This window comes from Dendrobium catenatum, unplaced genomic scaffold (genome assembly GCF_001605985.2).
Source record: "Dendrobium catenatum unplaced genomic scaffold, ASM160598v2 fragScaff_scaffold_334, whole genome shotgun sequence".
NCBI lineage: Eukaryota > Viridiplantae > Streptophyta > Magnoliopsida > Asparagales > Orchidaceae > Dendrobium > Dendrobium catenatum.
In genome coordinates, this window is record NW_021318796.1 from 2,720,446 (window position 1) to 2,748,094 (window position 27,649).

General features: G+C 35.2%; 2 protein-coding genes across 2 annotated transcripts in view; one reads left to right on the plus strand and one right to left on the minus strand.

Annotated features, from left to right (window-relative positions):
- The window catches only part of LOC110099932 (ABC transporter B family member 20-like), a 13,132-nt gene extending 2,966 nt beyond the window's left edge, over nucleotides 1–10,166 (plus strand). Inside the window, exons 2-11 of the mRNA XM_020827262.2 lie at nucleotides 3,550–3,604; nucleotides 3,716–3,891; nucleotides 4,048–4,248; nucleotides 4,636–4,895; nucleotides 4,993–5,303; nucleotides 5,415–5,635; nucleotides 5,728–6,068; nucleotides 6,185–6,975; nucleotides 7,071–7,312; nucleotides 8,460–10,166. Of these exons, the coding sequence (XP_020682921.1) occupies nucleotides 3,550–3,604; nucleotides 3,716–3,891; nucleotides 4,048–4,248; nucleotides 4,636–4,895; nucleotides 4,993–5,303; nucleotides 5,415–5,635; nucleotides 5,728–6,068; nucleotides 6,185–6,975; nucleotides 7,071–7,312; nucleotides 8,460–9,689 (3,828 nt within the window). The 3' untranslated portion in view covers nucleotides 9,690–10,166. The remainder of the gene's footprint in view (nucleotides 1–3,549; nucleotides 3,605–3,715; nucleotides 3,892–4,047; nucleotides 4,249–4,635; nucleotides 4,896–4,992; nucleotides 5,304–5,414; nucleotides 5,636–5,727; nucleotides 6,069–6,184; nucleotides 6,976–7,070; nucleotides 7,313–8,459) is intronic.
- A 2,809-nt stretch (nucleotides 10,167–12,975) lies between these two features.
- Nucleotides 12,976–27,177, minus strand: LOC110099916 (myb-related protein MYBAS1-like). Its single transcript, XM_020827233.2, has 4 exons — nucleotides 26,612–27,177; nucleotides 26,379–26,508; nucleotides 25,787–26,218; nucleotides 12,976–13,256 (listed from the first exon to the last, which is right to left on the minus strand). The coding sequence occupies exons 1-4, from the start codon at nucleotides 26,730–26,732 to the stop codon at nucleotides 13,064–13,066; spliced, it is 876 nt and encodes a 291-aa protein (XP_020682892.2). The 5' UTR covers nucleotides 26,733–27,177; the 3' UTR covers nucleotides 12,976–13,063.
- Between the last annotated feature and the right edge of the window lie 472 nt (nucleotides 27,178–27,649).

A 27,649-nucleotide genomic window follows, 5' to 3' on the forward strand; every position in this document is an offset into this window, starting at 1 on the left:
ATTATTTTCATTTATGGTGCTAAGGTCACTATAGTTAATCTTATTTTCACAATCTTCATTAAAAAGTTTAGCAAAATATCTCATCCATCTTTGTTGAATATCATCTTCTAAGTAAAGTAATTTTTGATCTTCATCTTTAATACACTTCACAATGAGTGGAATAAATGATATAGTGATAAAATAATTTATACTCTTTATATTTATTTGTATATATTATGTATTGATTATTTCATATATTTATACTCTTCCTAATTAATCATTAATTAATATTTATAAAACAAATTAAAAAACAAATTCTATTAAATTAAATTAAATCATAAATAATATTAAAAAATTTAAATTAATGTCTTTTTAATTGATTAATATTAATTTTATCAAAATAAATTTGAAATTTAAATTAATATATATTATTTAATTATTGTAAATAATATTATTAATCTTAAAATTCTAAACCCTCATCTTTCTCCCCCAAATCTAACCCGCCAAATTACTAATGCTAGATGTCAAAGAGCCAGGAAGTTGTGATGAGAGCTCGTTGGAGAAGACATCGATGGGAACATGTGAAGAAGAAGAAGAAGAGGACCAAAACCCTCGATTACAAAGAAGCCGGAAAGTCACGATATGAGCTTTTTGGAGAATGCACGACCTGTGAAGAAGAAGAGAAGTTCGTGAGACTGGTGAATTCATTAAATTTGCGCAATGCTAAAATTTGCTAAATTCGGTATTTAATTCAAAATGGAGAAAGAAATGGGGTTTAAGTTTCTATAGGATTTAAAATGTAGTAAGGATTAAAAATATAGATTTTTACTCAAAACCTCTTATAATATGACAACCAAATTCTCACCCTTTTTTTTTCAAATTAGACAATGTATTTAATGGGAGGATAATTTTGGATCAATTTTAAATAGTTGTTGGACCAGGTTGGAATATTGTAATACTCTTGGATTAAATTGGGTTTTCTCTGAATTTAATTTGGAATAAATAACCATTTCAATTTTAGAGACTTAAACAAATTTTAATTTAATTGGACTAAAGGGCTAGTTATAATTTAATATGATTGATTACATATCAATTATACTTTAATCAAGGATTACTTTTTATTTGATCAATGTTATTGACTACTTATACTTGATTAAGGTTAATTAATTCTTATATTATTTTTTAAATACATTATGTTATGTAAGCAATATCTATAGTACCGCCTAGTTTCACCTAGTAGGAGTTTGTGTAGTTCTTACTAAGACATTAGGAAATTATCTATAGAAAATTACCTCATGCAGAATCACCTTCTATACTCTATAGATATTCAACCACCTTTAAGGATATGCCAAAATGTTGCCAATGAAGGACATCATTGCGATGCATGCATGTATTGTCACGCCGCCTACTATTTGATATTTGAGGTTTTGCTTCTTTCTAATTCACGGGGATGCTATTTTCAAGGAGTTGGTTTGCTATTATTTTCTATTTTAGGTGACAGTTTGTAGTTTATTGTTTTTACAAAATTCCTAGTAGGCCTGACTTCTATTGATTGGTGAAAAAATTATTTTAAATATTTTATTTTTATTGAGGTTTATTTATGAAGTTGATGGTTCTCTTTACATAGAATAAGTTGATCATGTGTGTATCATATCTATAAGGATGAGGAGTCTATAAATATATATTATGAGGCATGCATATTTTTATCTTTGATTGGATAGAATTTTTTCTTCTAGTTTGAATCTTATACATGTGTGACAATTAGATGTGTGATTCCTTTGAGTATGGTGTAAGCCCAACTATCTAACTACGGGGTAACTCATCTCTTTGTACAGACGCAAGACCTGAATTCCTTTGGTGAATTATTTCCTTGACCTAATTTTTCTATTTATTTTGTTATTAACTTCTTAGTATTTCCTTATTTGTTCAAAATTGGCACATCTGAGGATTCTAATTGTGATGATTAAATTATGACAATTTGTCAAAAAAAAATTTCAGATTTATTTGATAATCATATATTTTTTTGTGTACTAATTTTAGTATTTACTATTTTCTTTTAAATAATTTTTTTTTTTTTCTAATTTAGTGGTTTGTGATATACTGATATGTAAATCATAAATTCTCATACATGATTTATATACATTACATTGTTCTAGTTGCATTAGGAAATCCTAGACCGTAATTGGTCTGCATCGCCTTCAATGACAACACTAGAAGTTAGTGAATCAAGGAACTTTAATAGATTTTGTTGTAGGCATTCTTTTTTCCTTCTCTGTTTATTTCAGCCTTTCTCTTTGGCGCTTACGTGGTAGTTTGATTGTATTACATATTAGGGCTTCACTAATTTACTTGCAAACTCATGGAATTTTCTTATTATTATTTTGAAATTTATCTTTTGGATCATAAAACCATTGACACGAAATATGTTTTTCATTGAGTGGCTTATAATTTTGCTTTTTTTTTTTGGTTGCTTCTTGAACATCCTTTTTGACTATGAAAAATAACAGGCAAACATCAATGAATAAACTTAAGAATAAGGCTACTCTCTTGAAGCCTAGTAGAATATCATTGTAGATTCATCATTAATTATTGGTTTGAATTAATGGAAATGGTTAAGATTCAATGCTTGCACAATTTCCATCCTTAGCTATCAAGCTAGAACATCTGATATCATAGTGCTTGTATGGGCTTCTTCTTGAAAGAAATTTAATGGTGTGTTTTTTTCTGAACTAGGATAATGTACTTTTTATTTTTATTTGTTGCACTGAATATTGTGACCATTTTGATGACCAAAATACAAATTTTTTGTTATTATGTAATTGTTTGATTCAAATTAATTAAAAAGTTGCTATTCATATTATTTATCTTTTTTCCTGCAAGATGAATGTGCGAGATTGGTTAACATTTGGAAATATGATTCTTAACCTGAATATTATTTATGGAAATATGGAAATACATAATCCTTTCATTTGTGGCCTTTTACATTTTTTATAAGGGATTTTGTTCTTCTATCCTTTTTTTTAATCTAATTTTTATGCTGGATTGGCAACTTTTCTATTGCATGGGTTTGAGTGCTTGGTTGAAGTCATTCTTAACTCACTCTTCCTTATTATAGAATTGTTCTGGTCTTCTGTGATGTGTCAGTGGACGCCTTATTAGTAATAATTTGTATATCCTAATTAATACAGCATTGGTATCTTCTTTGAAGTGTATATGCTTGTGTCTTTTGTAGTAGAAATTGTCTCTAAATCTTCCCATTCGTTTTTTTTTTAATTCTGAAGTCATTAATAAGCTGCAAACAACAACAAACTTGTCTCTTTTGTGACAAAAAAAACTGTATGTTATTCTGTCCTTTTTTGTTTTCTATTCTAAACCCGTCGATACACTAAAAACAAGATGTTGAATATTTCCTGCTAATTGATTGTAATGTTTAGAAGTTTCATGCCAATATTTTTTTTAATTAGTTTTGCTGAATTCATATCTTTAATGAGAAAATGTAAAGAACTACTTGATTGCTTGATACAATTACATCAGCTTTTTACTAAGTTTTCTGCTCTTTTATGGCTGCAGCATGCTCTGTACATTATTTATATTGCCTGTGGTGTATTTGCTGCCGCATGGATTGGTAAGTTTCAGTTTTTTTTTTCTTTGATCCAATTTTCATTATTTTTAATGCATTGCTGATTTATCTTAGCTATCTGTGATCCTTGATTAATGAATCATGGAATTGTAACAGAGGTTTCTTGCTGGATTTTCACCGGAGAGAGGCAGACTGCAGTGATCAGGTCAAAGTATGTCCAAGTATTACTAAACCAGGACATGAGCTTTTTTGATACTTACGGTAACAATGGAGACATTGTTAGTCAAGTTTTGAGCGACGTGTTGCTTATTCAATCTGCTCTGAGCGAGAAAGTATGCCTTTGTGCTCCAGTTGTTACTTAATGTATATGATTTTTTTGTTTTAACTTGAACACCTAGATAATTCACGAAATAAATTCTTTCATGATATGATCATCTACATTTAATTTTCTGCAGTTGTTTTCTAATGTTCACAATTATACTTTTCAGGTTGGAAATTACATACATAATATGGCTACTTTTTTTGGCGGTCTTGTTATTGGTCTGATCAACTGCTGGCAAATTGCACTCTTGACACTGGGTACAGGTCCATTCATTGTTGCTGCTGGGGGCATATCAAACATTTTTCTTCATAGACTTGCTGAGAACATTCAAGACGCATATGCTGAAGCTGCAAGCATAGCTGAACAGGTTTTATTTCTGTTTTTTTTATTATTTTTTTTGCGCAGAAGACTGACCTATATAAAATGAGATGGATAAGGTTGAAAATTGTGTCATCTACTAGTGCATTCCTTTCCACACTTCATGACTAATAATAAAGAGTGCTTTATCTTATCTATTTAACATCAGTACCCGACATGTTTGTTAGGCTACTACATGCACATAAAGCCTAAAGCAGCATCTGGTATTGCCTAGCCATTTCATTTAAGAATATGCATCTGATAATCATTTATTCATTACAATGAATTGTAAGCAAATTGTATTTTATTTAAACTTAAAAACATGTTTCCCATTTCATTCCTAAAACAAAATTTCTTTACCTAATCTAGTTTAATTTGTATTAAATATATGATGCAGGCCATCACTTACATTAGAACTTTGTATGCATTTACAAATGATACATTGGCAAAGTACTCTTATGCTACTTCACTTCAAGCAACACTGCGTTATGGTATATTGATTAGTCTTGTGCAAGGCCTCGGGCTTGGGTTCACATATGGACTTGCCATATGTTCTTGTGCTTTGCAACTTTGGGTTGGAAGGTTCCTGGTATTGCATGCAAAAGCAAATGGCGGTGAAATCATAACTGCTCTATTTTCTGTAATTTTGAGTGGCCTGTACGTGTTCTGAACTTGAGCAGCTCTATTTTGACAGATTTTCCTATGTCTTCACTATTTTCTGAGTATAATTTTTTTTTCTCCCAAACTCTTGTAGTGGACTAAATCAAGCAGCAACGAACTTCTATTCGTTTGAGCAAGGCAGGATTGCTGCTTATAGACTTTATGAGATGATAAGCCGTTCAGCTTCCACAATCAATCATGATGGAAATACCCTAGCTTCTGTGCAAGGAAACATTGAATTCCGCAATGTATATTTTAGTTACTTATCTCGTCCTGAAATACCCATTTTAAGTGGGTTCTTCTTGACTGTACCCTCTAGAAAAACAGTGGCACTTGTTGGTAGGAATGGTTCTGGAAAAAGCAGCATAATTCCTCTCATGGAACGTTTTTATGATCCTACATTAGGTAAGTTGTTCATGAGCATGCGGCTTATCCGTTTTAAAAGTCGTCTAGATGCTTGGCTGTATTTTAAATATTTATCTTTTTAACTTTGGATCTTTTTTTTTTTAATTGCAGGGGAAGTACTTTTGGATGGAGAGAATATAAAAAATTTGAAGCTTGAATGGTTGAGAAGCCAAATAGGACTTGTCACACAGGAACCAGCATTATTAAGTCTGAGCATTAGGGACAACATTGCTTATGGGAGATCTGCTACTTTTGATCAGATTGAAGAGGCTGCCAAGTCAGCACATGCACATACCTTTATTAGCTCGCTTGAAAAAGGATATGATACACAGGTATGGAAGCATTTTCTGTCTTAAGCTTGTTGGGTTTTTTTTTTTTTTTAATCTTTTCAATATGGCTTCTTGTTTTAACTATTGCCTTTCAGGTTGGAAGGGCTGGTTTAATTCTAACAGAAGAGCAAATGATAAAGCTTTCTATTGCTCGGGCTGTACTTTCAAATCCATCTATTCTTCTTCTGGATGAGGTCACAGGTGGCCTAGATTTTGATGCAGAAAGATCTGTTCAGGAGGCATTAGACATAATCATGCTTGGAAGGTCAACTATAATCATAGCTAGACGCCTTGGACTTATAAGAAATGCTGACTATATAGCAGTGATGGAGGAAGGTCAACTTGTTGAAATGGGTACACATGAAGAATTGCTTACCCTCGATGGCCTTTATGCAGAGCTCCTCAGATGTGAAGAAGCAACAAAGCTTCCTAAAAGGTATTTTTGTTTTTCTATATTTCTCATTTCCTAGGTTACGATATTAGCTCCTATGTTTTCTCCAGCTTTATCTGAGATGGACGTGTCCATTTTTTAATTAACATTATCATTATCAGGACACCTATCAGGAATCATAAAGATCTTGCAACTTTTCAAATTGAAAAGGATTCATCTGCTAGTCATTTTCTCCAAGAACCATCATCTCCGAAGATGGTTAAGTCCTTCTCAGTTCAGAGGGCTCTTGGATTTAGTACTGTGAAGCAGCGAGATGGTAATCGCAGCTTACAGGAATCACCAAAGGTTCATAGCCCTCCCTCTGAGCAAATTATTGAAAATGGGATGTCTATGGTAATTGCAGAAAGAGTACCATCCATCAAACGACAGGATAGTTTTGAAATGAGGTTGCCAGAACTTCCTAAGATTGATGTACATTCACTGAATCGTCAAACGTCAAACACTTCAGATCCTGAATCACCTATATCTCCTCTTTTGACTTCAGATCCCAAAAATGAGCGTTCCCATTCAAGTACTTACAGCCGTCCACTTAATCAGTTTAATGATATGCCCATCAAACAGAGATATGCAAAAGACTCGCAGCATCTGAAGCCACCATCATTTTGGAGACTTGTTGAGCTCAGCATAACAGAATGGCTTTATGCTCTCCTGGGAAGCATTGGTGCTGCTATTTTTGGATCATTTAATCCTATTTTTGCTTACACAGTCGCATTGATAATGGCAGCATATTATAGAATTGGTGTGGAAGATGTTCGAAATGAAGTGAACAAATGGTGCCTTATCATTGCTTGTTTGGGCTTTATCACTGTGGTTGCCAACTTTTTGCAACATTTCTATTTTGGCATTATGGGGGAAAAAATGACCGAGCGTGTTAGAAGGATGATGTTCTCAGGTAATTAGCCTTAGGAGCTCTCTTAGTTTGTTTTCTAACGGTCATGTTAAAGTTAAGATGCGGTTAATTTTAACTTCGACATTGATGCTTTTCAGCAATGTTACGCAATGAAGTAGGATGGTATGATGAGGAGGAGAACAGTGCAGACACATTATCAATGCGCTTGGCAAATGATGCCACATTTGTCCGGGCTGCTTTCAGTAATAGACTTTCTATATTCATACAGGACGCTGCTGCTGTTGTTGTGGCTATTCTAATTGGAATGTTACTTGAATGGCGGATTGCATTAGTTGCATTGGCCACTTTACCCATTCTTACAGTTTCTGCTGTTGCACAGGTGAGCTAATATATAACTGTAGCCTTCTTTTTGGTGTTGATTAATGTTTCTAGCATCTTCATAGTGCTGATAGTTGATTAGTGGTTCAGGTTGGACTTGGGATTCTTTCCTCTGGCCTAAATACTTTAGCATTTATACAAGGAAATATAAATAGAAGTATTTGTATAAATATGGACATTGATTTGTTGCTTATTCTTCCATATTTAGTTATTGTATACTTCTCCATGGATTTATTTCATTTTTAGCTTCTACAATTGCATGCTTGTATTTAAATTTAACTGCTGGTGGGGATGAAGTAGCAGGACATAAGATGGTACTGTAGCAAAGCTGAAATGGGTAAGAAGTCAACAAAAAAACTTCAAAACCCAGAAGTGGGATAACTGTAACTGCGAAAAAACTGTGTTACAGTGATTGATTTAGGGCATCTCCAACCGAACGGCAAACACTTGTTTGCCGTTCTTGCTTTGCTCCAACCGATCTCCATTTTTGACGCCATTTGATCGCGGATGAACAGTGCGACGCCAATATTGGCGTTGCACTGTTCATCTGCGGCATTTTTTTCTCTCTACCGAACAGCTTGGGAAGAAAGGCGCGAACGAAAACGATCATTTTAGCGGCAAAATGGCGTTGGATTGGAGATGAAATACGGCATTTTTTGATTTCTCTGCATTTTGGAGTGAAAAATGACATTTTCGGTTGGAGATGCTCTTAGCAATTCACATTGTGATAGTGATTCTGAACTCAGTAAGTGCTGATTAGAATTCAACTGGCTGAGTCGAATCCATGCTCTAACAATCTATTCAAATTACTAGATAACTCATCTTTATTTATTGGAGCTGACTTCGTAGACATTTTCATAACCGTTAAAGTGAATTAGGAAATTAAAAATAAGAATTAATACACATGAATTTAATTTCTTATGAACACCGACCTTCAGGTTTACTTCAACTTCTCTCATACGTGGTTGATATTCTGGACAGTTCTGTTAAGAACCTTGCTGCCTCGTTTGAAATGAAACCTGATTTTATATTTTGCAGTTTTATTGTAACATTTAAAACTTGCTTAGAAATTGCCATGGGAAGTGACCCTTATACTCTGTTATCAACTTTATGAATTAATGCTTAATCATCGCCATTACCGGTGACAGAAAATGTGGCTTGCTGGTTTTTCAAGAGGCATACAGGAGATGCACAGGAAGGCCTCTTTGGTCCTTGAAGATGCTGTTAGGAATATCTACACTGTCGTGGCATTCTGTGCTGGTAACAAGGTGATGGAACTTTACGGGTTGCAGCTAAGTGGAATATTGAAGAAGAGCTTTTTTCATGGCTTGGGCATTGGTTTTGCCTTTGGCTTCTCACAATTCCTCCTTTTTTCGTGTAACGCTCTTCTACTCTGGTACACTGCTGTCTCCGTTCATGACGGACGTCTCAAACTCGTCACAGCTCTCAAAGAATACATGGTTTTTTCTTTTGCCACCTTCGCATTAGTAGAGCCTTTTGGCCTTGCTCCATATATTTTAAAAAGGCGAAACTCGCTCATTTCAGTATTCGAAATCATTGACCGGGTTCCCAAGATTGATCCAGATGATAATTCTGGTCTCAAACCGCCATCCGTATACGGAAGCATCGAGCTAAAAAATATCGATTTTTGCTATCCGACTCGCCCCGATTCAATCATTCTGAGCAATTTCAGTCTCAAAGTTGGCGGCGGACAAACAGTTGCAGTGGTGGGTGTTTCTGGTTCTGGAAAGAGCACAATCATTTCTCTTATAGAGAGATACTACGATCCTATCTCCGGCCAGATCTTGCTGGATGGGCGTGATCTCAAGCTATTCAATTTAAGATGGTTGCGAAGCCACATGGGTCTGGTACAGCAGGAGCCCATCATCTTCTCCACAACCATCAGGGAGAATATCATATATGCTAGGCATAATGCAACTGAAGCTGAAATTAAAGAAGCAGCTAGAATTGCAAACGCCCACCATTTTATAAGCAGTTTGCCTCATGGCTACGACACTCAAGTTGGCATGAGGGGAGTTGATCTAACACCTGGCCAGAAGCAGAGGATTGCGATCGCCCGCGTGGTGCTGAAAAACGCACCTATATTGCTGTTAGACGAAGCGAGCTCCGCGATCGAGTCCGAGTCCAGCCGAGTCGTGCAAGAAGCTCTTGATACATTAATTCTGGGCAACAAAACCACCTTATTAATTGCTCATAGAGCAGCAATGATGAGACATGTTGATAACATTGTGGTTCTTAACGGTGGCAAGATAGTTGAGCAGGGCAGCCATGACACCCTGGTTCAAATGAATGGCCTCTATGTTCGGTTAATGCAGCCTCATTTCAGTAAAGGACTCCGGCAACATCGGCTTGTGTAAGCATCCTTTGTACATTATCTTTAGATCAAAGTTCTCTCATTGATGAAATTCTCACCAAGCGGAGTGAGTTAACTTTGGATTTTTGACACTCGAGATGAGACTATTATTTCGTTTGGGACGGCTTTTTTATTGTGTTTTAAAGCAGTTTTCTAGTACAAAAATTTTTAATTATTGAACTAAAAAAATTGTTTTAAGAAGCAGCAAGAAAGCTGTCGCAAACGAAGCCTATAGCAGTGGTAGATAGCTTTGGGATTCGAGGCCAGTGTAATGGTTCAGATGGCTTGGTAGGATCAGTCTGTATTCTTTCCGAGGCTTTGTATTTCCCCCCATTGTATTAATTTGTTAACTATAGGTACTTCTTCTATATTGCTTCAGATTTAGTTCGACTCAGTTCTTGCAATGTACATAACATATAGTTCTTATGCCAGGTTTCCAGCTCGCCTGAAAATACTATAGATTTCTTTTCGTGTTCTGCTATAATATATATATGAATTTTTTTTTCCACAAAGATTACTAATTATTATTATTAGTACATTCTTTATGTGATTGTCATCAGATTTGATTATTTAGGCTTAATTTGTTTCGGCGTTTTTTTAAACTTTTTTTGTTTAGAAATGATGAAATTGTTTTTTGGTCGTTGTTTGGATGGGGCATTTCTATAGAAATGTTTTTTAGGGAAATTCATTTTTCTACTGTTTTGAGAATCTTTTTGATATTTGATTCTCCGTTAGAAAATTTCATTCTCTTAACCAATATTTCTATAACTACTTTTTTTACAAAAGGAGAGGAAGAACCAAACAAAGCATTACTATGTTGATATTGCGGAAGTTTTAATAGCATTTTTAGCTAGTAGTTTTTAGACTTTATTTCATAAAATATTGTTGTTGGGGATCTTTCTTTGCTGATGAAACTAATTGTTCTATATTTTAGTGGTAAAATTTTGTTTAGTGATTTGTTGGTTTAAATTTTAATAAATTTATCTCAAATAAATACTTTTATCATGAAAAAAGTTAGGTGAGGACATTCTTATAAAAAATTGGTCAAGAGAGTTTTTAATTTCTTAGATAAGCTTTAAGATAGGCGCAATTTGAAGTTGATTGATTATTTATATAAAAAATCAGGAATTTAAAATTTATTATGACCAAAGTGTGAAAAAACAATTATTTATTTAAAAAATCAGGAATTTAAAATTTCTTATGACCAAAATATGAATAAAATATTTTCATAATTAATAAAAATACTGGCCAGGTTAGGAACTTTTATTTGGTCTGGTGAACGTACGTAGAGCTACGTCCGGTCTGCACTAAGATTGCATGCACAAAATGAGAAATACCGAGCAATACCAATAATAACGAGAAATATCATTAGGTGAAGATGAAATACCGAGCAATACCGAGTTATACCAAAAAATACCGAGTAAAACTCGGTATTTTTTGGTATAACTCGGTATTGCTCGGTATACCTCGGTATAACTCCGTATTGGTCTTCCCAGAGCGGTATTCCTCCATATTATCAAACAATACCTATCAATACCGATCAAATACCGAGCAAAAATTGAGTAACAAGCCTCTGACCGGACGTAGATTTAAGTCCGGTCAGAGGATGTAATAATCGTTCCCAGGTTGGACCATCCCACAGAGTTTATGAACTTATAATTAATTGATCGCACTAACCAGACACTGATTTGCATTAAAAAACTACTAGCCGTCTGTCCCTGATTTTCAATGGCTTGTCCCTTCAAGCTCGGCTTTACAAATCTCAGGGAGACCCTCTCTTCTCACTTTACAAGAAGCTTAAAACAATCAATAATATGTAAGCTTTAAGTTGCTGGCTGGAATTCAGAGAGCTTCTTCTCTAAGTTTAAGTGAGGTTATTGGTTTTCCTCTTTGGGGGCTGTTTGGTAGCAGGATTTAAGCCGAATTTGAGCGGAATCCAACCAAACATCCTAAAATGTAAAACCAAATCTCACGGCAAATGCAATCCGTTGTAGACGAAAAACTTCGCCGATTCGCTCTAAATCCCGGATTTCCGAAATCCTATATTCTGCTAGATTTACTAAATCCATGGCGCTAGAGAAAGAGTCCGCTTGGTAAATCCTGCTCTATAGCCAAACATTCACATGAGATTTAAGAGGATTTATCATGAATATTACCAAACAATTTTCAGGATTTAAGCCCCTCATGATTTCCGAAATCCAGATTTAGAAGATTTATGAAATCCTACTTAAATCAAATCCGTGGTGCTTACCAAACAACCCCTTCATTCCGCTTATTTGTGGCTTCCTATTTTCAACCTTTAAACCTCATATCTTTGACTTTCAATCTCTAATTGATAAAACTTTTTTTTTTCTTTGTTTGAAGGATGAAAAGTCAAATTCCTTTCTTCGGTTAAGATATATCAACTTCTTACATCCTAAACCCTAAACAAAGTAGTATGATTTCTCTTTGTTTGAAAAATCCTACCCCCTTAGCTATTTTATTCATTCTTGACTTGCTTTTCATAAAAGCTTCAAAATGATGGATACCTTTGCAATTTTAAGTATAATTGTGTATCATCAATGCAATTAAGAACTTTTCTCATGCTCCTCCTTTGAATGCCATTCTTAAAAGCTAGCTTTTCTAGACTAGACAGCCACCACTTAGCTTATTAATGACATAGACTCCATCTTCACAAAAGTACTATCTTATTTCCTCTATTATATATGTTTGAAAGGAAATATTAGAAAATTAAGAAAAATATTGCTAGTACCTATACTACTTTTTCTACTCTATTCTATGAAAGGTTTTTATTTGGGATTTTTACATACATACCACTTTATAGTTTGTGTATTACATATTTAACACCTAATTCTTAAATATTACACTCCTATCACCGATTCTATATTTGGCTGGATAAGATTGATTCGGGAGCCCATTGTACAGCCCAATTTGAACATGCTCGACTCACTTACACCTGGAGCTCTGCTCTGAATAAATAATATTTATTAATAATGAAATGCAGCTCATTGTAGTCTTTTGGTTGACTATTTTGACTACTAAGCAAGAGAATTTAAGATTCATTCGAGACGTTTTTCTTACTCCTTAAAGCAAAATTTTAATATAAAATTAAAAAAATTTATACTAAAAAGATTCTTAAATAGTAAAAAAACCGTCTTAAACTAATCTTTAGATTCGAAGCTTCCTACTTACCAAACGTCTCAAAAAAAAAAAAAATAATAATAATAATAATTAATGGGTGTTCATCTAATAATAATTAATAGGTTTGTGCCTTTCGGCGCAAACTGACTGAAGCAATCGCCCTTTCACCGCCCATTTAAGTCCTTTCCTTTTGGCGCGAAAACCTGAAAGAAGGACGATTGCAGAAAGACGCCGCTTCTACATTCCCTTCCTCCTCGTCGCACACGAAACCCTAACTCCCACCAAAATCCTTGCTGCCGAGGTTCGCTTGAATTCCCTAACATTGGCGGACCCTTGCAATGAGCCACGGAGGTGTGCCTCGAGAGCAATGGTTCTTCCCCGGCGAAGTTCTACGGCGTCGGTGAGGCGGTCGTGCCGGAGGACCCGCGAAGTAAGTATGTGGAGGCACGACTATGTGATGGAAAGGATACATTAGTAATTTTTTTGTTGATGAATGTTATTTTAAGAAAAATACTTTTCTAATTTTTACTGTGCAATGTCCTTTAAAAATTGTAGAATTTAAAATTTAGGGTTTCTTTAGTTTCTAAATTAAATTTAACGATTTTCAATACTCAAATTTAAGAATAAAATATAATATAATTTATATTTCTTCGTACATATATAAAAGAGGAGGGGACAAATGGCTCCATTTTAGGGGTGTAAACTAATAGAGTCAGAGCTCGAGTGAGAGGGTGTTCGAGCTCGAACTTGAGTCGAGCTTGTGACACTGGAATGAGCTCGTCGAACCACTCGATTTTGGTTTCCCACCTGCCAGCAGTTTTCCTGCCCGATTTCTTGGCCAGCGACACTGTAAAGTGCACACACGGCTCATCTGTTTCTCCCGTGGATAAAAAAGAGTCCTGCGTGTTTTGTGTTGAAGTTTTAAATTTTTTTTTTTTGAAAAACCAACTATAGTATTATAATTGCAGCTTTAACATATATATATATTGGGAAATGTTGTTTTGCAGCTTTAATGTTTTTTTTTTGAATAATTAATTACAGTTTTTTTAAGATTTAAATTTAATAAAAATGCTAATTACTTTATTTTAAAAAATCCTAAAATAATTCGAGGCGGCTCAAGAGCAGAGCCACATCAAGCTCGAACTCGAGCTCGTGAGCTTAATAAGCTCGACTCGCGAGCCCATAAACGAGTCGAGCTCGAGCCGGCTCAGTTCACTTACACCCCTAATCCCTTTGTAAACCTTCTAGAGCAAGAAAAAGAATAGAAGCAGTTGGGGTTTCTCCTTTTCAACAGTGACATAATCCAGCTAAATAGGGAATTTTTAACACTAATCAGATTTCACAACGAAGGTAGTTATTCTTCCAAGTTCCAACCTTTGTTGGAAGATATCAATTCTTCAATGCTTAATGATTGAGCGTGGAGAATTTCATACCATGCAAGCATTTGAACTTGAGAAAGTACATAAATTGTTGCATAAACCATGATATGTTGTAGTCCTTGAACAACCCCCACTCCCCTCAGTATATTCAGGTCGGATCATGACAATATTAGACTAGGCAACCCCAAAATAATCCAAATAAGACTTGATAATTCACGTTAGTGGTCATATAAAGCTCCCTGATCTATGTCTACAACTACATGCATCACTAGACTTGAAGCAATGGCGGCCAAGGTCCCTCGGCTCCTCGTACTAGAGTTTATTTTGTAAAATATTGGATGATATACCCAACTTTTAGATTTCTTAGCGAAAGCTGCCTTAAATTAATAATGTGTACACGTTGAATAGGTGGAGCACTTGAAATAAGAGACATCAATAAATATAATATTCTGAAATCCACACTATAACGGAAAGCTTATTGGATTAAAATATTTGTGTTGCGTCCAGGAGTATTCGCGGCGGTAGAGAAATACCATATTTAACGTCTTAGCATTGTACGAAAATCCGGCACGCAATCAGATAAGGAGAGAGGGTCTAGCATTTATGAGACACCAAGATTTTTACGTGGAAAACCCCTGTAAAAGGGGGAAAAATCACGGGGCCTAGCCCAGTTTGAACGAATCCACTAGTATTCGCAGTCGATCACAAATGAGGCCCTTCCTTGTGAGAAGGCCTTAGCTTGATGTACATCTTATGGAGTACATTACATGATGTAAATACAAAGAGCTACTATCGACGTATTCACTTTGTTAGAAGGACTGCAGTCGGCGGGCGACGTAGGTCAGGAGGACCGTAGTCAGCTGGCGACGGATGACTGTAGTCGGAAAGACTGTAGTCGGCGGGCGACGTCGGCTGGCGACGGAGGTCGGAAGGACTGTAGTCTGACGACGAAGATCAGTAGGACAGCGTCAGGTAGAAGTCCAACAATGGAAAGAAATGCATCTTCGCATAGGCGTCTAGCGAAGTCCGATAACTGATAGAAGTCTAGCATCGGGTAGAGACTTGGAGAAGAGTGAAGGTCCAACGTCGGGTAGAAGTCCGATGTACCGGCAGTTTCGCCGCCAAATGGCACTGCAGGTAAACGGTTATGACCCGGGGCCCTCTGAACCGAGTGGTTTTGCCGCCAAATGGCACCACAGATAGCGGTTATGGCCAGAGCCAATACGCTCCTTAATGGCGTTAAATCCTTGAGATATGAATCAATAGGATATGATCGATAGGGCACAAAGCTCTCTGTTAGCTAAGGTGGATTCAAATTTGTCCCCTTAGACAAACATCAACCCCGGTCTACAAGGTTCCCTTGGACGAAGCAACTCATGGCTGCCGATAAGGATCCTTCTGTCAGGTTGGGTCGACTACCTCCTCTGACTAAGTAGACCAGGGACCACGATGGCCCGGGATGACGGAACCATGGGATCTTGATCGGGCCCATCATTCATTCCCCCACCATCCGCTTTAAGTGCTAGGTGGTGAAATTTCATATTTTAAATATCAAGCTTTTCAATACTTTCTAAATTCCCAAATCCAAATCCAGTTCTCCAATATCCAAACCTATGCTGCTACTATATGCCAGATAACACGTATTTCTATACGTATCTGATTGACGACTAGCCTTAATCGAAAGTTCTCTCTCGTGATCGGGAGGGGTAATTAACTATAGGGGCTTGCGCCTATAGGAAACCAGAACTCAGATCATAAAGTCCTCACAAAATGAGGGCGAAATCTCTGGGTAGTGTCTTATCTACAAACCCATCTGCCTTCCAAAATTTACCTCGGAACTTAGTTCGTTAAAACTCCCTCGTCGAATAAGAAAAAAGCGAGCGCGGAGGCCGGGGCCGAATTTTCGGAGCCCACACTTTCCTGAAAAAGGCACAATTCTTTGAGAGCCCAAGATCTATACCCACATGGTCCTCACCACTACAGGTACTTGTGCCACATGGCGTATTATAGTTAATGGCTTCCACATGCTATTAAGCGCATTTACAAGGCAAAAATTTACAAATGATACAGGATGCTTCTTTTTGAATTGCATAGCTGTTTTGAAAGAAAATAGTTGAGATAACTATTTTTTGCAAGTTAAAAAAAAAAAAAAGCTTTCTTCCAAATTGTTCATGGTATATTGTAGCTTAGGAATATCTATCTTGTTTCCTGAGGTTATGTTTTTTTTAGATTCTTTTGGTACGGAATATTATCTAAGTTCATCATGGCTAGAAGATTGGATGCTGCGTATCATTTCAGGCAGCTAAGTTTGCTAAGATTTGACAATATATATTACAAAATTATAGTTTTATTACCTCCATGATGTTTCTGGATGGAATATTTTGTCAAAAGTTTCCACGCTTTAAGGTAAAAGTATGGAGGAGATAGATGCTCATGTTATTACTTACAATACTTTGATTAGAAGAAAAAAGTTACTTGGTGGATCCTGTTATTATCGAACGTTTGGAATATGTTAAAGGCTGTTAATTGATGTGACTTTTTATTTAATTCTTGTAGGCTTTGTTCATGACGATTTCAGGCATGACGGTCATCCACTTGTTACTTAATAACAAAGACAAATTTAATATTATATACTTAGAAAGTAACCAGCACTAGTTAGTTTTTTAATCTTAATAATGATATGAAACTATAGCTTACAGAGTATATTAGGATGAGATAATTTAGTTTAATATTCTTTAGGTATCTGTTGAGCATGCTCTTGTTTGCATCTCCTTGCTCTCTATTATTTTAGTTTGTGTTACTTGCTGATATAGCAGTAAATAGGACCACAGCCATGACCTTCTTTTGGAGCAAGAAATGTGAATACTATTAGGTCCACCATGTTCATCTCTTACCTACTATAACATGTGTCTAACATTATTACCTGTAATTGGATTGTTGTTCCACTTTTGGTTCAGCTTTATTTGTCAATTCATGCGGAGACATCTCTCTCAAGGAAAATACTGTTTAGGTTATTCTGAGCAAAGTGATGCAATGTATATAGTTGTGTTTGAGGTGGAGTTTGATGTTGATTATTTCTGTTTAGTATGAGGGGATGTAGGGGAACCCAATCTAAGTGATTTGGGGCTTGAAAGGCTTTTGGGAAGTGTAGATCCAAAGGTAGTTAAAATCCACCAAATGGTGTTGGGGTTTGGGCTGATTTTTAGGTGATTGCTTTTGTGTGGAGCTTCACAGGGGTTTATATGCCAAGAAATGATGGGTGAATTATTCTTTTGAATGCTTAGGATGCTAAGAATAAGGACGTGGAGTCATTTAGTGCAGTTTTTGGAGGTTTTGGCGTGGAAGTTGAGGGAAGGTTAGTTGGTTGAGTTTGGACAGATTTTGGGTGGCTTATATATTTTGTGAACAAATTTGTGTAGGAGTATGAGAACTTGGAGAGAAGCTCTAGACCACTTAAAAGAGATGTTTAGATGAGAAATACATAAATAAATCATACAATAAAATAATAATGACTAGTATTATCTCCAAGTTCATCAAGCTTTCCCTAAGGAAGATTAAAGTCTTCTCCAATTTAATTCAATGCCATTTCCTTACATATTAGATGGTATTTGTAAGCATTACACTTAAGGAGAAGATAAAGAATTCAATGGGTAGTCAAATTACAATTGTAGCAATTCGGACTTTCTTTTGACTTTATAACTCTATTTTTGAAATTCAAAAATATTAAATTTTACTTAATGTAGTTGTTGGATGATGGAGCAGCCCTCTAGAAGTCTCGAAAGATGATTGTCTATGCGTGTTTTGACTTGGACTTTGATAAATTAGTAAAGTGAGGTGGTCAAGCATATGTAACATTATGGACCCACTTGAACTAAAATTCTAGCTCATAATATTTTTTTTTTCAATTTTGACATTCTTGCATTACAAATACCATTTTCCTTGAGTCAAATGAAAAATAAGATAACGAAAATAACAAAATATAAGAAAATTAATATTCAATAGCAGTCGTGGATTTGGTAATTGGTCTATGCTGCACGCCCACACCTATACTACATCAGAAAGACTCACTGCAGACACTCACAATGCCATGAAGTGGTGGACCATGCATGTGAAAACATCCTAGGAAAAGATATGACCATGCATGTTTTGTGTAAACTATGAGTGTCATTTATGAGTTGTCTTTGAGGTCATCTTGAGCTAATTTTATTTCTTACCTTCTATGTTTGCTCTACTAAACATCAGTCATACATGGAAGAGAGAAATGAATTGCAACTTTGTTGGGTCGGAAGAATATAAACTTCTCATATGAAATATTTTTCATATGGATGACACAAATATTGAATAATAGCATTACAATCATTACTTCTGCGACAGTTTTACAGATAAATTAATTTTGTTTTGCGCTATACTTTCCAACTCATGCGTATGGTTTGGAAACAAGCTATCCTGACATCTGTCGTACTAACTTGAGAAAATTTCTTCATTCAATGATTTTTTTTTCTTTCTTTGGGTTGGGTTTACTAATAAATTGAATGATGCTGCTATAGTTATTGTTTCAGTAGTGCGTACTGGATTTTAATCTTTATTTCTCAAAGCTGGTGTTTTGATCCAGTTGGCGGTCCCATCTATATTTTGGGGCTTCTTAGTCATTGATTTTGAATTCTTGCCTGATGTTTAAAAAGCTTCAGATAATGCATCTCACATGAATTTCTTCCTACACACAAGCAGCAATGATCAGTGATTAGAAAGTTATGAGGAATTTGAAATTACGCATAAGGTACACTGTCATGATGCTTGTGAAAATTGTAGGTGCTTCTTGTTCCAGATGTTGGCTTATGGACCATTTATTGTGGGGAAAAAGTTGTAGAAAAGAATTGCAGCAGAAAAAGAAGTTTTCTGTGTGTTCAAGAGCAGTGCGTGGTGTGTCTAAGCCTTCGTTTGGGACGGCTTTTTTATTACTTCTTAAAATAGCTTTCTGGTACAAAAGTTAAAATTTTTATGCTTGAAAGCTGCTTTAAGAAGTAACAAAAAAACCATCCCAAACGAAGCCTGAATCCCTTACTGCGACAAACATTTGCTTGGCGGTAGATGTTAGGAATTTACATACAGTTGATGTCAAAAATCAAACTGCACAGCCATTCGCTGTGAAAGAGATAATTCTCATCTATTGTTTACTAAGTACATGTGACTGTATATAGATATATACGAGACAAGTATTAAATGAATTAAAGAAGTATATGTAATTAATTAAGAGGATATAAACAGCAATAGAAATGTATCTACCTAATTTAGTGATTCCCAAGGATGGCATTTTCCAATTTAGTTATTTTCTTATAATAGCAATTCCCATCAAGCTCAAGCATATAGATCAATAAATTCTAGCTTGCTAATTGAAACAAGGAAGAGGTCCTAGTGATTTTGTAAAAATATTAGCTACTTCTTTAATGGAGATGCGAGGAGTGATGACCCTCATCTTTGATGAAGTGACAACCTTTTTCTTCATAAAATAAGGTTGCTTGCAAGTTGCATCCTAGATTGACCTTTAGATTCTCGAGCTAATATGTTACATCCTTGGTTCATCTCCTATGTCTCGAGCCGACCAGCCACATCCCGAGTTGAGGTTTGATATGTTGAGCCGAACACTTAAGGCATCTCATGTTGAACTAAAGCCTTAGCTACAATTTTTAGGGAATATATTCATACATCTATGAAGTATATTTGATATTAAAGTGGCTTGATGTTTGGTGCCATTATCACTTAATAGTAAAGTCGCTTTATAAATGCAAGAAATTTTGACGACCTTTTCACTTAGGCTCTGTCAAGTCTCATAATTTAATTTGGAAAGAATTGTATTTTTTATATTTTATAATAAGAATTAGAGATATTTAATTTCTTTCAATAATATAAATATCAACGAAAATGTTTGATAGATCAAAAAATCAATATACATTTGTATTCATTGCTCTAAAAGTCATGTATTATACTTATAAGTCATATAAATACAATAACTCATCTTCTCATTCATGAGTACAAAAGAATAGCTAAAAGAAAGAAAAATCTTAAGTCTCTTGTTTCTGATCGGCTTTACACTCTCGATCATTTTTCTTGACCTAAAATCATTAAGCCATTTATAACGAGCTAAATAATCCAACAAGCCATCAAAATCGTACAACTGAATCCAAAGCATGTAAAAGTAACAGTATGCATGTAATTAATCAGTTCATAACATTAACAATTAGTATGATTTTGAATATGTGTAGAAATAATAAAACACACATGTATTAATAATAAAATCTGTAAAACAATAAACAGTACGGAGGCCAATAAAACGTTGCAGTATGAAAACAATGAAATCTATAAACCAGTAAATCCATTATGAATGTTGAAACAATAAAGAAATAAACAATGATTGTTGAATCATACATTATAGCAGTATTATTCAATCAATAAATAAATCATATAAATCAATAAAACTGAAGCATATATAAAGACCTTCTAAATCCATAACAATGCAGTGTTATCAGGAAATCGTATAAGAGTATGTACATGATGTTCAGTTATTTCATACGAGTATCAAATCAGTTTCTTATATCACATGCTCAGTAATAGTAAAGCAGTACAGTGACAATAAATCTGTATCGTAATATGCATTCCAGTAATCACACTAAACAAGTAAGAAGCTTTGCCTTTCATGGCATTTTTCTAGTAATCATTAAATTAATAATCATTAGCTTAATAAATAGAGTCGTCGATTTTTTTTTCATCGTCATAGTAATCATCTCTTTATAACTCTCAATCACTGAATCACGTAAATAAGTATAATATAATACAAAATCACAATATTTAAAAGAAAGCTCGTCAGTCCACCATTCTGTACAAATAACGTCAGTCCCTAACCAACATCAGTAAATAATTAGTCTTTACTTGTTTTCACGCATACTATTACAACAGTAATAGTAACTAACTATTACCCAATTACATGTCTATATTCATTCACGATGCTTATATTAACAATATGCTTAAATTAAAATGCCAAAATTACTATTTTGTGCAAATCGTACAAAACACAATAATTATCATTTTGCTCAGTGAAATTGCAAAATCAATAAGTTAAAATGTCTAGAATAATCGATACTACGATTTATAAAAAGTTATGCAGTACAAGTTTGCTAACTCCAGAGAAAATACAATAAAATTATTTCAGAAGAAATCAAATAGTAGAAATCAAAAATCTTTGAAAAGAAAAATAGGATATAAGTCACCTACAATAATCTGAGTAATTTCGTAAAAGCGACAAAACAAATCGTCAACCGAAATATTGATTTCTCTCTCCTCCTTCCTTCCTTCCATGACAAGCCATGGATGAGGGAGTGAGGGAGGCGAGCGGAGAGAAAAATATATATAAAAACTCATTTTCGTGTATGGCGTCACGACGCCTAAGGGACTTAGCGCCACAATGCTGCATGTTGAATCCATAATTACTATAAAATAAAGCATTCATTGCCACGGGGACAATTTCTAGTGCCGCTGTGTTCACAGACTCAGTGTCGCTGCGTTGTGCCTACAGGCACAGTGCAACTGCGCCATAATTCAGATAAAAATTTTGATTCTCATTTTAAATTTATTTTAATAATTATTTGGTTGTTACCAGCTCTATCTTAGGATTGCTTTATATTAGAACGATGAATAAATTAACGTACAAAGACATGTCTTCGCCTCATTTGACAACACAACTCCTAAAGTTCCTTTTTAGATTATTATTCCTATTATAAATTTGCCAAAGGAATAATTTATGAACATTACATTTATTTACTATTGAGGGAGTTGAAAGTATACTTGAATTATGGAGGTCAACCTTAGAGTCTAAAGGCTTTCGTTTGAGTAGATCTAAAATTGAATATATGGAATGTAATTTTAGTAATAATAGCTTTAGTGGGGGGATTGAGACTTTGGGTGATCAAGTAATTAAGAAGAATACACGTTTTAAATATCTTGGGTCTATTGTTCAGAGTGATGGTGAAATAGATGGGGATATTATTAGTAGAATTCAAGTTGGATGGTTGAAGTGGAGGATTTCATCGGGCTTGTTGTGTGATAGAAATGCCCCCCTCAAACTTAAGGGAAAGTTCTATAAGATGGTGGTTAGACCTGCAATGCTTTATGGTGTAGAATGTTGGCCATTAAAAGAGAAGCATAATATTAAGTTAAGTGCTGCAGAGATGAGGAAGCTCGGGTGGATGAGTGGCTTTACTCTTAAAAACATGATAAGATTAGAGAGAGTCGCCTTAGATGGTTTGGTCATATAAAACGACGGTCTTCCGATGACCCAGTTAAAAAAGTAGAAGGGTAGAGGTAGACCTAAAAGGACTTGATTAGAAAATATTAGAAATGACTTTTCTTTATTTGATTTAAATGAGGATTTAACTTTTAACAGGGCACAATGGAGAAAAAGAATTCATGTAGCCAACCCCACATAGTAGGATAAAAGCTCGTTGTTGTTGTACATGTATTTACTCAGAACTTTTGTAGGGATTTGTCCCCAACTATCATCATGCCTTGACTGAAACATTTAAGCCTTATTAATTCTTTGAAAATGTTTCACAATGTTTTAATGTCGTAATTAAGCTCAATGATTCTTTCCGCAGCAAATTATCTTTTACATATATAGAATGTTGATTGTAATTCCAATATATCATCCGAACCTCCCAGTCCTACTACAAGCAACTTGGGCCACCAGGCATAAAGACTTTAATATTGCTTGCTTATATGTAGGTGGTTGAACTCTATGCTTTGTGTTATCAAGACCCTTGGACATGTAACCAAAAATCAATGGCTCTTTGAATATTCACCTACATTTCTTTTAGGCTATTTCAAGTTATTATTTTGATTATGCATAATAATTAGTGGATAAGAAAACACTCGGTTATCCAAACCAAAGATCAACTGAAGTGGTAGGCCAAAGATCAATAGCATAGGCGTGGCTTTTAAAAATCAATCGTTCCAAAGATATGTGAGATCTTCAATTTAGTTGCAATTGTGAGATAGAAATTGAATTTATAATTGTGATTATGCATAGGAAGCCACTAGAATTGAGTCGAACAAAAGATGTATTGGTTGTTGGAGCTAGGGCGTGGTGGAGAGGGAGAACAATAAAAAATAGTTTGGTAGTGAGGTCTTAATGATGAACGGCTAGGAACGTGATAGGAAGCGCCATTGGGGTTAGTCTCAATGTCAAATTGGGGGAAAATTATTACGTGTGGCGTCCGGATGCGAATCCTGAAGCGCCATGTCAGCTGGGGCTCGATGCATCCGGGTGACGTGGCGTGTTCGGACACTGCAAGTAATAATCTCTTCAAATAGGGAGATGCGTGCGTGTGAGAGGTTGTAGACCATGGTGAATTGTTGGGGAAATGAGCCAACGAGTCTAGAGAGTGCAGGACCTTGACAGCATGTAGGATGATAGTGAAATAGTGCAGGTTGTAGTGGAAAGAGAGCAATAGGATCTAATCTTGATCCAAGCAGTTTGAGCTTACTTATTTTTTATTTTTTAAGTCAAATATATATGTATCAAATATATAAAAAAAAGCACATTATTATATGTACATATATATTGATGCATATATGTGAATACACAATTATGAAATGCAAACTTCAACATAAATTTATGTATGTGTGCACTCATATATGCGCGCCAATATGATTCAATCAAAACTTAATCGACCCTTCGACAGTCCTTGATAGTTGAGTCAAATTCATAGCTCTAATGCATTGGATAAGTGACTTCAATTTCAAATAATTAGGATAAGGCTAATGATGATGAGGAATAACCTATATAAATGACCTCAGAGAGCCCTCTCTAAATGCAATTATACTTGATAAATTTGCAAAAGTTTAGACGGGAAAAGGTTTAGGAAGAAAAAAGTGTGAAATGTCACAAAAAAGATATAATACCTTGTACAGTACCCTGTAGAAATGAATGAAGATTTAAGCTTTGTTTGGTTGGGTTGTTGCTTATTTAAAATGAAGTTTTAGAAATAGATATTGGGAAAGAAGGGTTTACTAAGACCGAGTTTTAATTATGAAATTTTGTTTGAGTAACATTTTTTAAGTACTTATTTTTATAAAGTGGCTCGTAAGGATGCTAAGAAAGCAATATGCGATGCAAAGGCATTAGCTTTTAGTGATTTATATAATAGATTAGATATTAAAGAGGGAGAAAGATATATGTATAAGTTAGCCAAACAAAGAGATAGGAATAGTAAGGATTTAGTTCAAGTGAAGTATATTAAAGATGAAGATCAAAAAATACTTTTCTTAGAAAATGATATTCAACAAAGATGGATGAGATATTTTGCTAAACTTTTTAATGAAGATTGTGAAAATAAGACTAATCAAACGAAGCCTTAGAATTCAAAAAGCTTACCCTAAATAGCGGGTGTTAGACCAGTGACATTCATAATCATGATGACATGCCAGAAATTTTCTATTTTTTCTTTTTAGTGGTAGTGGTATGGATAGAGTATACGTTTGAGCAGTCACAAAGATTCTGCTGTTGGATCCTTGCAAGTGTGACAGAAGTGGACCTCAGAGATAAAGTTGAATGGTTGGAGAAGCACTAAGTTTATTAAAGCTATGCGATAACACTAAGGTAATAGAAAGTAGGGCCACTTCCTGCCAATGTAGAGAGCCTGGAACTTATCACTGCCTTTTTTTTCTAACTTACCTATCTCAGCCACTAATCTTCTTTTTAGTTAATTACTATTAACAATTATTAATTGCATCGGGCCATGCTAACCTCCCATTTAAATAAAAAGGAATATTGAAAAAGGCTTTGGATCCATCTTTGGTTAGGGGAAAGGTGGTGGTGTTCTTGTTGTTCACTTGTCATGTTTGGAGTACCTTGGTGTACCTTTGCAGTACAACTCCATAGAGAGAACATTGTTTTGGCCTTTCACCATTAAATATATTCTTTCCCAATAAGCTTAAATAACTTTTCCCAATAAGCTTAAATAGTAGTAATTAGAGTCATGATTTGGATTATTATTTTTTAATCTAGAATTAAAAAAGGTAATTCTTTCTATTTTTAAACTGTTGCTTTGTCTTTTGTATGGAAATGCAACATGATTATTTGTTTTTCATTATCTTGATCACAATATGACCAGGAATCCAACATCATATGTGGTGATATACAAGCTATTCATATCTTAAACAAACTATTAATTGCCTAAGATATTGCAGTGCCTACTTTCAAGCTAGATAGCAATATAAAACATAAATAAACTCTTAAAACAAGATAGCTAGGAATGCAGCTTTTAAACTTCCAAACCCAGTACATGAAAGATATATACTTGAAGTAGCACACCGCAGATATACATATATTTATTTATCTATCTTAGGCTTCGTTTGAGATGACTTTCTTCCTGTTTCTTAAAGTAATTTTTAAGTACAAAAATTTTAATTTTTGTACTTAAAAATTGCTTTAGGAAGCATAAAAAAGCTGTCACAAACGAAGCCTTAGACAAGCTTCACATCTATAAACAAGTTCTCTTTTAATGAATTCTAAGACTCTATATCAATGCCGAGGTCAACATCATCATCATCATCATCTATCTTCCATAGAGATTCGGCGCAGTTCTGCCACAGAGGTGAAGGCATAGAAGCAGAATTACATGAGATGTTGCAGGCCTCTTGACCATACCTCTCAAAGCTCAAACCGCTGGTCGTCGATTCCAATGTGCCTGCAATCTCATTCCATATCTGATCCATGGGGTACACCTTCAGTACTTCATCTTCTTCCTTAATGTCTAAAGCTCTTGTCATCATATAACTCGATTGTTCGTGCTTCTCCATTCCAACAGCCTCTTCTAGCTGCTCACTTTCAGACGAGCAGGTTGATGAAGAAAGAGGGGAGCTTTTCTTCCTCTCCTGTGCCATCTTCCTCATGTGAGTTCTCCAGTAATTCTTTATCTCGTTGTCAGTGCGACCTGGGAGCCTTCGAGCTATCCGAGACCACCTGGACAAGATAATGCAGAATAAAAATACAGATTTGGCGCACAAAACAAGGTAAAAAAATTACAGAGCCATGATTTTCCCATTATCTTTCATTCCACATTTAGATTTCTGTTCGCATAAATGAATGATTCCACCACTGAAGTAATTAAAGTATGACGAACCTATTGCCCCATTGAGAGTGAAGTTCGAGGATTAGGCGCTCCTCCTGAGGAGTAATACGGCCGCGCTTGAGACCTGGATGAAGGTAATTAACCCAACGCAACCTGCAACTCTTCCCAGTTCTTTTAAGACCTACAAGAAAGATTAGAAAGCAGAAAAAAAGCACTTTTTGGGTGTTAGAAACTATCAAAACTAAAACTTTTTTATGTCCAGTCCCCCTCCAACACCCTCAAACCTGATACTTTGGCTATGAAATCCCAACGACGCTCACCGAACAAGCTCACAAAGCATACCAGTTGCAGGTCTTCCTGCTCTGTCCAGGGCCCTTTGCGTATTCCTTCTTTTGTCACCACCATCGACCTTCTTTGAACTCCTTTTCCCCTGCTTCCTTGTTCTGTTACTACTAGAAGCTTTTGCCTTGCTTGCTTTCCCTCTGTGTGATAACTTGGCCTTCTATTCCGTTGCTTTATAGGCTCGAATGGCTTGTGTTATAGTAGTTTATGCATATTGAGCATTTGATGACGTGTCTAATATCTATTTGAGGAAGGATGACGTGGATGGGAGGTTTCCAACGTGGCATAGATGATGTGGAAGTAACAAGCAGTTTTAGGACGCATTTGCATGATTATTCATTTATTATTTTGGTGGATTTACAAGTATATAACATATAAATTTTCGGAAGAGATTTACATATATAACATTCAAAATTTTTTCATTTACATATTTTACTCCTAAATCTTAATATTTATGTAATGCAACACTTTCATGGACTCCTTTAGCGAAATCCTCGACTAAAGTCATGATAAATCTCGTCGGAGACGGGGTTGAGATAAGATTTTGCTGGGAGGAGGCTTCGACTGTCGTACATTTATTTCACTGTCAAAGCCAACTAGCAAAGCATCGAGATTCTATTGAGAAAGAAATTGACGAGACCGATGAGATGCAAAGATAATGAGAGGACCAATGGCATGCGAGTATGGTATCAAAATTGAGGCAAATTATTGCGTCCGGTCATCTGACATGCAGACATCCAATCCAGAGACGTCACCTCACCCGGATGCACTGGGCCCCAATATTTTTGAATGACGTGGCGTGTTTTTATTGGTGTCTGGACGAATCTGGACACCGGACACAATAATTTACCCAAAATTGATGGCTTGTGAAGGTGGCTAGAATTCATTTTTGTGAAGGTGACAAAAAGTTGACAAGTTTAATATTATTTTTATTGCTATTTAAACTATTAAGTATTATAAAATTAATATTTTAAATGCTC